Here is a 14,058-nt window from a genome sequence, read left to right on the forward strand (position 1 = left end):
TTTTGTTCATTAAAATTGAACTATTAGGTCAAGAGATTTCTCCTTGGGGCGCCTGGGTGGCTCAGTGGGTTAAAGCCTTTGCCTTTAGCTCAGGTCATGATCCCAGGTTCCTGGGATCGAGCCTCGCATTGGGCTGAATGCGCCGTGGAGAGCCTGCTTCTTCCTCTCTCTCTCTCTCTGCCTACTTGTGATCTCTGTCTGTCAAATAAATAAATAAAATCTTAAAAAAAAAAAAAAGATTTCTCCTTAAGATCTCAGAAGAATCATTTTCTGTCTTCATTTTACTAATTATAAATTATTAAAAAAGTGGACTCTAAACATTGCTGACTTTTATGCCTTGTCACTGGCAGCACCAGGTAGTGTTATAATAGACAAAAAATAAAAATGAAGACATATATCTATTTCTAAGTTCTAGCTTTGGGACAATTTAGAGGAAATTACTGACAAATGTCAACAAAGTTTTGACTCTAAAAAGGATTATACTTTAAGGGTGCCTGGTTGGCTCAGTCGGTATAGCATGTGACTCTTGGTCTCAGAGTTTTGAGTTCAAGCCCCACACTGGATGTGAAGCCTGAAAATAAAATTAAAAAAAATACCCTCCCCCAAATATATATGGTTTTACACAGTCACCATTTTTCAATTGTTTTAACAGAATTTCCAGAAGCACTTTTAAGTAATGTTCCTCTATCCTCAGTGACTGTTACATCTGCATGATTGCAAAACTTGAAAATCAGAAAACACCAAAGAAACATTACCCACAAAATGAACAGCAAAGTTGGAATCTCTGGAGTCAACCATGGAATAGGATTTACAAAGATACTGTCAAATTTCTTAATTTATTTTTAATAAGTAAAAAATCACTCAGTGGTACCATACAAAATCAAATAATTTTTGCACCTAGTATTTTCACCAAAAGTGATCTCATGGTACAGAAATAAAACATAATGAAAAAAAAAACCGTCATTAACTTCACACCTGGCTTTCAAGCTTAGTAGAACTGAACAGAGATTATTAATGGCAATTACCATTACCTACTGGGGGAAAAAAAGGCAATGATAAAATGGTTTCAGGTGTAATGTCAAAATAAAGTTAATCCTTGTTGGTTTTGTCTATTGAAGCACAGATCACTATAAATAAGAACTGATAGCATGGTTCCAAATTTACTTCTGAAAAGGTATGGAGACTTAGATAAAATATAAGCAAGCTATTAGATCATAGTTGAGGGTTACTGAATGGGTACCTGGAAAACATCAGTTACTATTGTACAAAGCAAAGTGAAAATGGGGAAAAGGCTTCTTACAGAAAAGTCCTTTTATTATTGCTAGCATCAAGAGTTCCAAGACAGAGAACCCTGATGTTCCTGAATTCAATTTTAAGTAATTTTAAACATTATACCTGAATAAACATTACTTATTTCAAGAGTATCCATTTCCTTTAAGTTCATCCCGTCCATCTATCCTTGCCTCCAATGCAGAGTATCTTTTTTTTTTTTTTATTCATACAAATTCACCTTCCAATCCCAAATAGAATTTTCCCAATTGGATTATACTTTTACAAAAGAATGAAACAATACAGTTGGTTGACAAAGTAATTTCAACTATTTATAAATGAAATAAAAGGGAAGTTAAGTAGGGAGTATAAAAAGATACCAAAACAGGAGTAATACTGATGTAAATCTAGTCTTGAGTTTATCAAAGTACCTACTAATGGCCTCAACAGATCAGACTAAAAGCAGCTAGAAGGAAGTGACTTCCTGTGGTTACAAAATGCCAGTAGCTTTAGAATGCATGACAGCCTTAGAAATAAAATACTTGCTGTTTTTACCAAATTTACAGTGTTGAGTACATTTTACATCATTTTAATGAAAGCATTTGTATGAATTTTCTGTAATATTTCCTACCAGAAAACAGTTTCTATCAATAAAGACCTAAAAAAATAAATTTTTATCTTTGTCAACTCCCTTTCTGGGAATGCAGAATAAAATAAATGTTTCCCTTTAAAATAATTTTATTTTTCTATCCATTAGGTTGCTGGAAGAAAAAAAATCAAGACTCAACTAGTAATGATTTCTTTTAATTTCTAGTTCTCATCTACTTCTAAGGACACTCCCTTTACAAAACCTTTTAGTCTTATATACTATGACAATCAGGTTTAGAGTTCCGAATAAATAAAACAGCTACATTAGAAGGCATATTGAAGAATCAAATGATTAGCCACATTTAGCTGTTCACATTCATGGATCCTCTAAGAAGGCTGTCAGAGTTCATATAATACTGTTAACATTTAATACAAGTTAACATGTGTCATCTGACCTACTGCTCATGGGTTACAACACTGATGCTATCAACAGAGATCCTGATTTTTGGGAGATAGTGATATTAACAAACGCCAGTTAAATTAGCAGGACAGTAAACTGTAACTGTATGTACAATTTAAAATGGCTGCTCTTCATTTACTGCTACCATCTCTCCTCTTCTCAATGGTGTTAAACTCAAAAGCCTAATTTTAAGAGGTGCGGGGTGCCAAACACTACTTGTGTAGAAAAATTGGGTCTCAAATAGTGAACAACAAAATTCACAAAAGATTAAACTTTTTGGATAGTTGCATTTGTTACTTTCAATTTCTTGATCTTTTATCTCTTCTGGTGATGGATACATACTTTTTTCCTTTTTCTTATCCAGAGATGTTAATACACACATTTTTTCTAAGCATTATAAAACGTCAGTCCAGTTCAAAATTGCTTGTGATCATATCTACATATGAAGCACTAGATAAGTACAGATTATATTCCAAAATGCTTTAAAATTCTTCACTGTAGTTTTCTACTGATGTTTCCCTTAAATTAAAGCTTCATCAGAGAGAAATCCATAGTATTATGAATTGATTCCTGAATTAAATGCAATCTTTCCAAAATCAAGTAGTCCCGGAGTAAATTTACGACAACTTCTGTTAATCAGTGTCATGACTAAAATAGTATCTTACTGGAGGTCCAGGCAAATCTTCATCTCCATCAGTGTCTGGAGCAAATGATACAGTAAGATCCACATATTTCTTTTCAGTAGAAGGTTTCACAAGTTTATGCATTCTAAGAAAGATAATCAACGACAAATAATTTGGTAAATTCTATAAAATGAGAGATTTGCTGTTTAATGTTGCCCAGAGATTCCAGACCTGTGTGCCTAGACTTTATATTTATTTTTAAATCTAATAATCCACCTGCTTTCATATATTATAATTTTTCTTTACTAAAATCTCTAAACTCAAGACATTCATTTATCTAACAGTGAATCAGTCTAGACTACTAATAGTATTGGTAAAGGATACAGACCATTTGTTAAAAGACAATCCCCACCCACAAATCCAAAATGTAAGCAATGTTTTTTAAAAACAGATACTCCTCATATTCCCTAAAGTGTGGAGGCATCATAAATTCTTCTCAAGCATTTCTATGTAAAGAGTAAAAAGCAAACTAGATTGAAATCTTCAAATACAAGCTAATCACAGTGAAAGACATTAAGTTTTACCTTTCTCTTATATCCCATTCACTAAAAAACCACTTTGCTGTTGCTATTGTCACTGATACGGTCTTTTTTTTTTTTTAAGATTTTATTTTATTTGCCAGAGAGAGAGACAGAGAGCGAGCAAGAGAGGGCACAAGCAGGGGGAGTGGTAGGCAGGAGGGAGAAGTAGACTCTGCTGGGCAGGGAGCCTGATGTGGGACTTGATCCCAAAACCCTGGGATCATGACCTGAGCTGAAGGCAGATACTTAACAGACTAAGCCACCCAGGCATCCCTGTCATTGAAACTGCCTTAAATCAAGTTATTATCTGTATATCCTTAGATTAGTAGATTAGCCTTGAGCCCACTGCCTCCTACCTCCAATCTACTCTGCTGCCAAGATCCTTCTAAAATGTAAATGTGATTTTACTTTCTTGCCTAATAATGTTATATATCATATGCCATGTACCTATCTCATGGCAGGCTCTGAACTATGTGATTTATTTAAACCTCAATAATAGCTCTTCCCATTTTACAAAGAAATTCGTCCCATTTATAACTTGTTATTCTTTCTACCATTTATTCTTATCACCTCATTCTTAAGTTCTTCCAAAATACTGATTTCCCAAACAGATCATGCGTGCTCATTGTTAGCTGTATGCTTTTGCATAAACTGTTGGTTTTGCCTGATACCCTTTTTCAAAGGCAGCTCAAATGAAATCTACCTACAGGGAAGGTCTGAGTTAATAGTGCCTAAGGTAGTCTGTAAAAACCTTTATTATATTAATTATTCAATTACATTTTAATGATTAACATGTCCCTTTGTCACAAGAGACTGTGAATTCCTTGAGGGTACAGGTTACTTGATAAAGATGTATCATGAAAAATATCAATAGGATTAATATTTATGGGCTACCTCTCAGTTGCAATTATACTACTAATCTTTACTATTATTTTAATGCTCAATAGTTATGGGCACAATCATTCCTATTTGTGGACAGAAAACTGAGTTTCAAAAAAGTTCAATAAGCTACTCAATGTGACAAAAGAAGTAGCTGGACATGTGAATCCAGATCTTTCTGAAGCCAAGCTCATCCAGCCACTTAGTGGGTACTTAGTAAATATCTGGTAAATGAAAAATACCATTCACAAAGTATATCATGCTGGAGATTCCAAATACTGGCCAAGTTATAAAGCACTATTGTGAATTACTCGCAACAAATTTTAAATTCCACTAATCAGTATGCTTCAGGACTGCACATTTCACTCTCATCTATGTACTATATAGGAAATACCATTATTTATGCATCCAAGACATACTCAGGGATCCTAATGACAATAATATAAGATAAATTAGTGCCTTATTTTATGTAATAGCAATTTTGTTTTTTTTAAAGTATAGATCATTAAGCCTGGATTATAGTAATTAAAAGGGATTAATCTCATTGATAATCATAGTTAAAATGTGCATATGTTAAAGCACCTATCATGCAGAGATTCATATGACAAATATTTTTATCCTAGCTTTTATTTATTTAATACAAGGTAACATGCATCATCTGACTTACTGCTCATGGTTGTAACACTGATGCTATCAACAAAGATCCTGATTTTTAGGAGACAGCGCTATTAACAAACTGGTTAAATTAGCAGAGGTCAATCCATTTGATTTCCCAGTGTGCATCCACCTTATGTTTTAATCCTTGTGAATCTTCTGATATAAAGTTCAATACTTACGTTAACTTCAATCTTTTTGCATGACCTGGCATTATGGGAACATAGAGCATTTTGACTCCCTGTACCACCATCGTTGGTTCAATTCCATACTTCTCCTAAAAGTAAATGCCCAAAGAGAAACAATCAAAGCTATGTCCAGATATAAAAGGCTGGGTGACAATGTTTTACAACCAGTAAAAACACAGCAGACAAATTTCTGCTAAATATGATTTATAAAAACCTCCAACTGATGAACTAAGTAAATAAATGTCTCACTTTGACTGCATTAATGAAATCCAAGAGGGTGAAGTCTTCTTTACCATGTATAGTCCATCTGTCCCAAATTGTAAATGATATTCCATTTCTGTTGTAGAAAAATATTCAAAACAAAACATTTTAGTATTTTTCTCTTTAGTAGTAATAAAAAGCCCCAGAGGTCCATTATTTGTGATTTAGCTACATAATAACATAGGGGAAAAAGAAAAATACAACTTATTTCTCCATTACACTATATGAGGTAACCACTTTTATCTGTACACCTTATTGATCCTTCCAGTCTCTCACAATAAACCAGCATGTCTTAGTAAGAGTTCTCTAATAGCTACATGGGTTTCACTCTGCGGATGTTCTAGTTCTCTATTACTGAACAGCTGGGTTGTTCCAATCTTTGGCTATGATAAACAATGCCAGAATGAATATCTTTATAAATATATCATTTGAGATGAGTACAAATGTGTCTGCAAATCTGAAATATTACACTATATTTCTGTTATGGATTATACTATTCTATACTCCTATGAGTACTGAGGTATGAGGAGAGTGCTGTTTCACTCTTGCCAAGATAGGTATTTTTAAATTTTTGGTGGTTGTCAATTTAAAAGTGAAAAATGGAGGTCCAGGGGAACTGTTTTGCTCTGTCACATAATTTCTGGAACCAGATTCTCAATCTCATAACATTAGTCAGACGTTATAATGCCTTCTAACTCAACTGAATTAGGATAACAGATAAAACCGTAAGAAAGTACAATGCTAAATTATGTGGCAGATTAAATGCTGTGAGAGTTCTATAGCTAGTTTAGTCAGAAATGCTATCACAAAGCAAAAGTATAGAATTGGACCACTATCTTACACTATACAAAAATTAACTCAAGGGGTTCCTGGCTAGCTTAGTTGGTAGAGCAAATGACTCTTGATCTTGGGGTTCTAAGTTTGAGCCCTACACTGGGTGTAGAGATTACTTAAAAATAAAATCTTAAAAAATAATTAACTCAAAATAGATTAAAGACCTGCATATAAGACCTGAAACTGTAAAGCTCCTAGAAGAAAACAAAAGGTGGTAATAAGCCTCTTGATGTCAGTCTTGGTGACAGTTTTTTCACATTTGGCACCAAAAGTAAAAGTAGACAAATGGGACTACATCAAACTAAAGAGCTTCTGCATAGCAAAGGAAACCATCAACAAAATGGAAAAGCAGACAAGGGGCGTCTGGGTGGCTCAGTCAGTTAGACATCTGCCTTTGAGTCAGGTCATGGTCCCAGGGTCCTGGAATCAAGCCCCACATCCAGCTCCCTGCTCAGTAGGGATCTTACTTCTCCCTCTCCCGTTTCCCCAGATTGCCCCCCTCTCTGTCAAATAAATAAATAAAATCTTAAAAAAAAAGGGCAGATAAAAATGAACAGTGGTTAACTGTACAAACTAATAATCTTGTATAGAAGAAATCTAGAACTAGGCAAACCAGGGGTGTTTCATTTGTTTTATAAAGTTCCTAGTGATCCAGGCTTCTTGCACTCACTATTAGGAGGCAATTTTTCATGACATTTCTATATGTCATATGACAACTTTTATCTAGAAATATCTTTTCAGGGTGCCTGGGTGGCTCAATTGGTTAAGCAGCTGCCTTTAGCTTAGGTCATGATCCCAGGGTCCTGGGATTGAGTCCCATATAGGGTTCCCTGTCCAGTGTGGAGTCTGCTTCTCTGCCCCATCCCCTGGCTCATGCTCTCTCTTTTAAATTTTTTACTTTTTATTTTTTTTTAAAGATTTTATTTATTTATTTGACAGACAGAGATCACAAGCAGGTAGAGAGGCAGGCAGAGAGAGAGAGAGGAGGAAGCAGGCTCCCTGCTGAGCAGAGAGCCCGATGTGGGACTCGATCCCAGGGCCCTGATATCATGACCTGAGCCAAAGGCAGAGGCTTAACCCTCTGAGCCACCCAGGCGCCCCCTCTCTCTCTCTCTCTTTTTAAAGATTTTATTTATTACTTTCACAGAGAGAGAGAGATAGCCAGAGCAGGAACACAAGCAGGGGGAATGGGAGAGAGAGAAGCAGACTTCCCACTCAGCAGGGAGCCCAATGTGAAGCTTGATTCCAGGACTCTGGGATCATGACATGTGCTCAAGGCAGACACTTAACAACTGAGCCATCCAAGTGCTTGGCTCATGCTCTCTCTCTCTCTTGCAAAGAAATAAGATCTTTTTTTTTTTTTATTAAAGATTTTGTTTATTTATTTGATAGAGAGAGAGATCTCAAGTAGGGAGAGAGGCAGGCAGAGAGAGAGGAGGAAGCAGGCTCCCCACTGAACAGAGAGCCTGATGTAGGGCTCGATCTCAGAACCCTGGGATCATGACCTGAGTCGAAGGCAGAGGCTTAACCCACTGAGCCACCCAGGAGCCCTACAAAGAAATAAAATCTTAAAAAAGACAGGAAGGAAGAAAGAAAAACAAACCAAAAAAAAAAAACCAAACTAAAAATAGAAATACCTTTTCAAAGATGTTTTCAGAATAAACAGCCCTAAATGATGAAATAGTAACTCCCTAAAGGCCAGGAGCCAGTTTTGATTCCTGTGCAACATATGAAAGATAAGACCTGTCTGCTGGACAGCAACTGCTCAGATTTGCCAGCAGTCTTTGTATAAAATTGGTGTGTTCTTAAGCTCAGTATCCCTTAGCTGTGACACAGATCTGTCAGATCTATTGTATGTGCACTATCAACCTGGTTCCTCTGCATTATCCCCAGGGGACTTAGAGAGCAAGAGAAAATGATGCAAACATGAAGCACATGTTACCTGCAATGCCAGAAGTAATGAACTGTCTGAATTAAAATAAAAAAAGGCAACCTATGGAATGGAAATAAATATTTGAAAATCATGTATCTGATAACGGGTGAGTATCCAAAATATATAAGGAACTTGGAGATATACAGATGGCCAACAGGCACACGAAAAGGTGCTCAACATCACTAAACATCAGGGAAATGCAAATCAAAACCATAATGAGGTATCACCTAACACTTGCTAGTACAGCTAGTAGTAAAGAAATAGTAAGTGTTGGCAATAGTACAGAGGTTCCTTAAAATATTAAAAACAGAATTACCATACAATCCAGCAATTCTACTTCTGGGTATTTATCCAAAGAAAATGAAAGAAATAATTCCAAAACATATCAGTACCCCCATGTTCACTGAAGCATTATTTACAGTAGCTAAGATACTGATACAGAAAAAACGTAAGTAAGTGTCCATCAATGGGTGAATGGATAAAGAAAACGTGATACACACACACACACACACACACAATTCGGCCACAAAAGAAGAAATCTTGTTATTTGGAACAATGTTAGCATTATGCCAAGTGAAATAAGTTAAAGAAAAAGATAAATAACTGTATGATCTCACTTGTATGTGGAATCTTAAAAAAAAGAAAAACCCCTGAAACTGAGCTCACAGATACAGACAACAGATTGGTAACTGCCAGAAGTGGGGCTGGGGAGTAAGCAAAATGGGTGAAAAGAGTCAAATAGTACAAGCTTCCAGTTTATAAAATTAATCATGAGTATGTAATATGCAGCATGGTGACTACAGTTCATAATACTATACTGCACAGTTAAAAGTTGCTAAGAGAGCAGATCTTAAAAGAATTTATTATAAAGAAAAAAAGAAGCTAACTATGTATGGTAATGATGTTAACTGGCTTTACCGTTGTATCATTTCGTAGTACATACAGGTACTTAATCATTGTGTTGCACACTTGAAACTAACCTAATGCCTATTAATTATTTTAATTAATTAAATTTAATTTGTCAATTAATTAAAAAAAGATGCTTCGTGAAGATGGGATTGAAGTGATAGTCTTGAAGTGATGGCAAGGATCACTTCATATATATATGAAAGGGAGAGGTGAAACTACAATTTTTTCCTTTAAGAAGGTAAAAATTTTATTTCATTTTCATTATGCAAGAGAAAAAGAACTTCACACATACCTGATTTCAGTTCTTTTTACTTCAGATGTCTCTGTAAACACTATAATTGGAATGGCTAAGTTAAGGAAACAATTTTTGTAAGCTTCAAATGGATAGTCACCAGCTACTTTGATCATCTCCAATGCAACCTAGATAAAAGAAGGTGATCTGATTATATAAGGAGCCTAAACCTATTCATGACTTTTCTAAATTGTTCTCAAGCATTTCTTTATAAAGAATAAAAGCAGCTAATGGATTGATATAATAGGAATTTTGTATAAACCTGTCCACTTTTAGCATATCTTATACTTTCAAACTTTTCACCTGTTCTACATGGGGTGAGCAAAGTTACTTAAAAAATTATTTTGATCATGTAATCTTCCTGTTTTGAAAGATACCAGAATTCAAGAAATACAACAGTCTAAAATCACTTAATATAAGGGCAGATAATTACACAGCTTCCAACTATAACACTACAGTACAGCAAAACAGCTAGAGTCAGCCTAAAGGTTTTGAATCATTAAGAAAATATTAAATTGTAAGAAATATTAATCACTAACAGGAATTATATTTTTTAAGCCAAAGAACTAAAATCTAATACAATCAAAGAGCAACCATTCGAGCAGTTCATCTTATTCAAGAAAAATACAGTATCTGCTTTCAATGGAGGATACAAGAATGACTAAAAGGATTGTAAAAATTGTAAAGGATTGAAAAATTGTACTCTGCCTTCACACAGGTTAATTTTTAAGTTAAAATATCTATATAGCTGTAAAAATTCAATATGTGAATTACCAAATCTTCAGAAATTTCTTGAAATTTAAAATCAATATGGATCTCTCCTTCTCTAAGACCTCTACGGGACTTGCTAGGTTGTTACAATGGGGAAAACAGGTAAGACATAAATGAAAAAGAAGTATTTCCATTCAAAGAAAAATAAACTCACCAAGCCAGAAACTGCAGCAGTAGATGTTGCAATAGCAGGTATAATTTTACCAGCTATGCGTTTCGTTTTGAAACGGTCAGCTGGTTCAATGCTATACATTTTGGCACGAAGGTTTGATGCAGCTGTAATGAAATCTATGTGTCCATTATGATCATCATCTTTTTCAAATGAAAGCACTGCCATCTGAAGATCACCTGATCATAACAACCAGAAAAATAAAGTTTTGTAATAATTTGTAAAGATTTTATTAGGTAAAAAGCAATGTGGATTCATTACTCTTAAATATTCCTTTATGTTTTTAAATGACTGAAATATATTAGAAAAATCCAGGAAAATGAAGTTATTGAAGGATATGAAAATGATGGTTCTGAAATCACTAAATCAGAGAAGTTTCTATATTAAAAAATTCTTTCTAAAACACAGAAAACAAGAAAGCTATGTACCACCTCTGCTATTAAACTCTTTATGAATAAAAAATGTTAATGTTGGGTAGTGTTCTAAAGTTGATTCCATAAATAGTCTGAAACATTTTGCCTCTGATAACTAAGTACAGGCTCAGTTAGTCTAATAAAAGTATGTATCTATTTGAAATATTTCTAGATTAGTGGTTCTCAAAAATCATTCTGTAGATAGGTGTAGTTTCATATGTTATGAAATGAGAAAGTCAGAAATGGAAATTTTTAAAGAATTGTAATGCTTAAATTAACATATATTTTATTTACAAAATAAATAGTTGGTTAACCTAGGTTCTTTTTTTCCTGAATTTTACTGGTTTGTGCATAAATATCCCGAAAGTCTGGAAACTACTGATTTATGTAATAAAAGATGGTAAGCAGGTCTAAAAATGATCAAATGGTGCTGTTTTTAAGGAATCCAAGTTTGGTTTCCTTCAGTTTAAAACCATTTAACAAGGATGTATACAGGTCACGTTGTATTCCCTGTAACTATGGAGACTAATAAGCCAAAAGAACTCTGTCTATGGTTTTTTATTCTAAAGTGATTTCACTGGGTCTAAGTGTTAGTCTATATAGGAACTCCATTTTTTTGCTCATTATGCTGGCCATGAGTTAAAAAGGAATCACACAGTAGACTCTAAAGGACTAAACCGATCAGAACAATGACAATAAAGCAGACTACATTTCAGCAATTGAGGGTAGGGCAAAGGTGAAAAAAATAATGAATTTAGTCACAGTTAAAGATGAACAGTGACTTTCATATGATCATGAAATCAACTAACATCATTATTATTATAATAGTTATTATTTAGTCCCCAAAGCTTTTGGGTATAGAGTTTATTGAAAATAAAAACTCCCTCCAGGTCAAAGCATTTTTATAAAGATTTCCCCTTACTTGAGGTAGCTTTATTAGATGAAATAGCCTTTTCTAGTTGGAAAACAGCATTCCTCTCATCTTCACTGCTAATAGGAACATGCTCTGGTTTCCTTGCAGTTTCATCTGTCTGAACAACCTTTAAATACATGGACATATATTCATTAATGTTATCATATCCTGTACCTAAGTTTGATTAGCCTGTTTTATCAAATCAGTCATACAGAGAAGATATTCCTTTTATCCAGTTTAACCACATCATTATTTTTTTACATATGTTTTTAAATCACTGAAATACACGAGAAAAATTCAGGAAAATGAAGTTATTGAAAGATATGAAAACAATGGCTTTAAGATCACTAAATCAGGGTGTGGAGCCTAACACAGGGCTCCAACTTACAATGGTGAGATCAAGACCTGAGACTAGACTAAGAGTCAGACACTTAATGACTGAGTCAACCAGGTGTCCATAATTTAAACACATTATTAATCATTATGGTCCAATTTATTTTACACCTTCCATTGTTAAATAATATTGTTATTTAAATATTTGTTTTATTATCTATCTCCTCACACTGACATGTAAATTAGAAGAGGGATCATTACCTTGTTCACTGAGAGGACTTCAATGTATTTAAAACAAACTTGCTTGTGTTAAAATATTCACTGAGGGGCGCCTGGGGTGGCTCAATCATTAAGCGTCTGCCTCTGGCTCAGGTCATGATCCCAGAGTCCTGGGATCGAGTCCCGCATCGGGCTCCTTGCTCTGCGGGAAGCCTGCTTCCCCCTCTCCCACTCCCCCTGCTTGTGTTCCTTCTCTCGCTGTGTCTCTGTCAAATTAATAAATAAATAAAATCTTTAAAAATAAAATAAAGTAAAATAAAATATTCACTGAATAGCTTGTAAGATCTGCATTCATACAGATCTCTTTTAAAATTCCACAGTAGAATACAATTAATATTAATGAGCAGTCTTTAATTCTGACAAATGTACCTCAAACCAAACTGCATAGCTCTAACTAGTACAGAGCTGTTTTCTATCTCCAAAGAAATCCATAAAATATATATGATAGGCATCCTTTAAATATTTATTGATTGCTTACAAGAAGCTGTTTCCTAGAGAATATGTCTTCCTTCACATAGATGCATACTCAGAGCAGCACATCTAAGTAACCTATCTTTTTAAAGATTATTTATTTGACAGACAGAGATCATAAGTAGGCAGAGAGGCAGGCAGAGAGAGGGGGAAGCAGGCGCCTCACTGAGCAGAGAGCCCGATGCGGGGCTGGATTCTAGGACTCTGGGATCATTCATTACCCAGGACGAAGGCTGAGGGTTTAACCTAGTAAGCCACCCAGGTGCCCCTAAGTAACCTATCTTTAAGAAATTACTTATTTGACATTCTACAAGGGTACTAATTAAAAATACTACTTCTTTGTATAGTACACATTCAACTTGTGTTTTTACAGATTAAGTATTCTTATGAGTATTTAAGAAATAGTAAAGAGTCAAGGAAGCAGAAACTTTTATCTGCCAGAATGTCTAGTTGACATTTTTGGCATCTGTTAACAGTGCTAGACTCTGAAGTTTCAGTGTGAGTTGCTTCAGGGAGTTGTGAAAAACTCATAATTCATTTTAAAACTAAAACCATAGCTAAATTGCTCAGGCTAATTTATTACCCCAAAACTCTGATAGAGAAAGAAGCAATTCAGGCCACAAAACACTGAAGAGCAATAAAAATTAGTAAAGTTATTCATACATATTTCTTTGGCTTCTGTCTAGCAGTTCTGTCTACTGGGAACATGTGGTAGGAAACTTTTAAAAAAAATATTTGAATATAGTTGATACACAATGTTACATTACTTTCAGGTGTACAACATAGTGATTCAATTTCTCCATAAATTATGTTATGCTCACAAGTACAGCTACCATCTGTCACGATACAATGCTAGTACAGAATCACTGACTGTATTCCCTATGCTATCTTCTATTCCCTTGGTTTATTCATTCCATAATTGGAAACTCCTTAATATAAGAACTCTGTTTACTTTTCTGTTTAATTCTTGATAAGCTACAAGTCATGAACATTTCATTCAGCACACCCATTTACTTGTACAATATCAAACAGCTACAAATTTTCCTTTTCCCTAAAATAACAGTGCAAGTGGAAGACTGCACACACCAGCTTCTGCTTGAATTTTATAGGGAAGCAATCATTATTCCATATTTCTCAATACAGCTAGAGGGTAAGGGGAACAAAAGATTGTTTTGTACATGATTTTTAAAGTGTATGAAAAAGGCATATAATAAGCATGTGAACAAGAAAAATACTTA

At 34.6% G+C, this 14,058-nt stretch overlaps 1 protein-coding gene across 4 annotated transcripts in view; it reads right to left on the reverse strand.

Annotated features, from left to right (window-relative positions):
• Nucleotides 1–817: 817 nt before the first annotated feature.
• Nucleotides 818–14,058, reverse strand: part of UBA6 (ubiquitin like modifier activating enzyme 6) — an 84,065-nt gene continuing 70,824 nt past the window's right edge. For all 4 annotated transcript variants that reach the window (XM_059384766.1, XM_059384775.1, XM_059384785.1 and 1 more), the window contains 6 exons: nt 11,747–11,864; nt 10,397–10,590; nt 9,472–9,599; nt 5,492–5,579; nt 5,237–5,331; nt 818–3,085 (listed from right to left, as the gene is read on the reverse strand). In XM_059384766.1, coding sequence (XP_059240749.1) covers nt 2,950–3,085; nt 5,237–5,331; nt 5,492–5,579; nt 9,472–9,599; nt 10,397–10,590; nt 11,747–11,864 — 759 coding nt within the window. In that variant the 3' untranslated portion in view covers nt 818–2,949. The remainder of the gene's footprint in view (nt 3,086–5,236; nt 5,332–5,491; nt 5,580–9,471; nt 9,600–10,396; nt 10,591–11,746; nt 11,865–14,058) is intronic.

The sequence above is a fragment of the Mustela nigripes genome, chromosome 1 (genome assembly GCF_022355385.1).
Source record: "Mustela nigripes isolate SB6536 chromosome 1, MUSNIG.SB6536, whole genome shotgun sequence".
Classification (NCBI taxonomy): Eukaryota; Metazoa; Chordata; class Mammalia; order Carnivora; family Mustelidae; genus Mustela; species Mustela nigripes.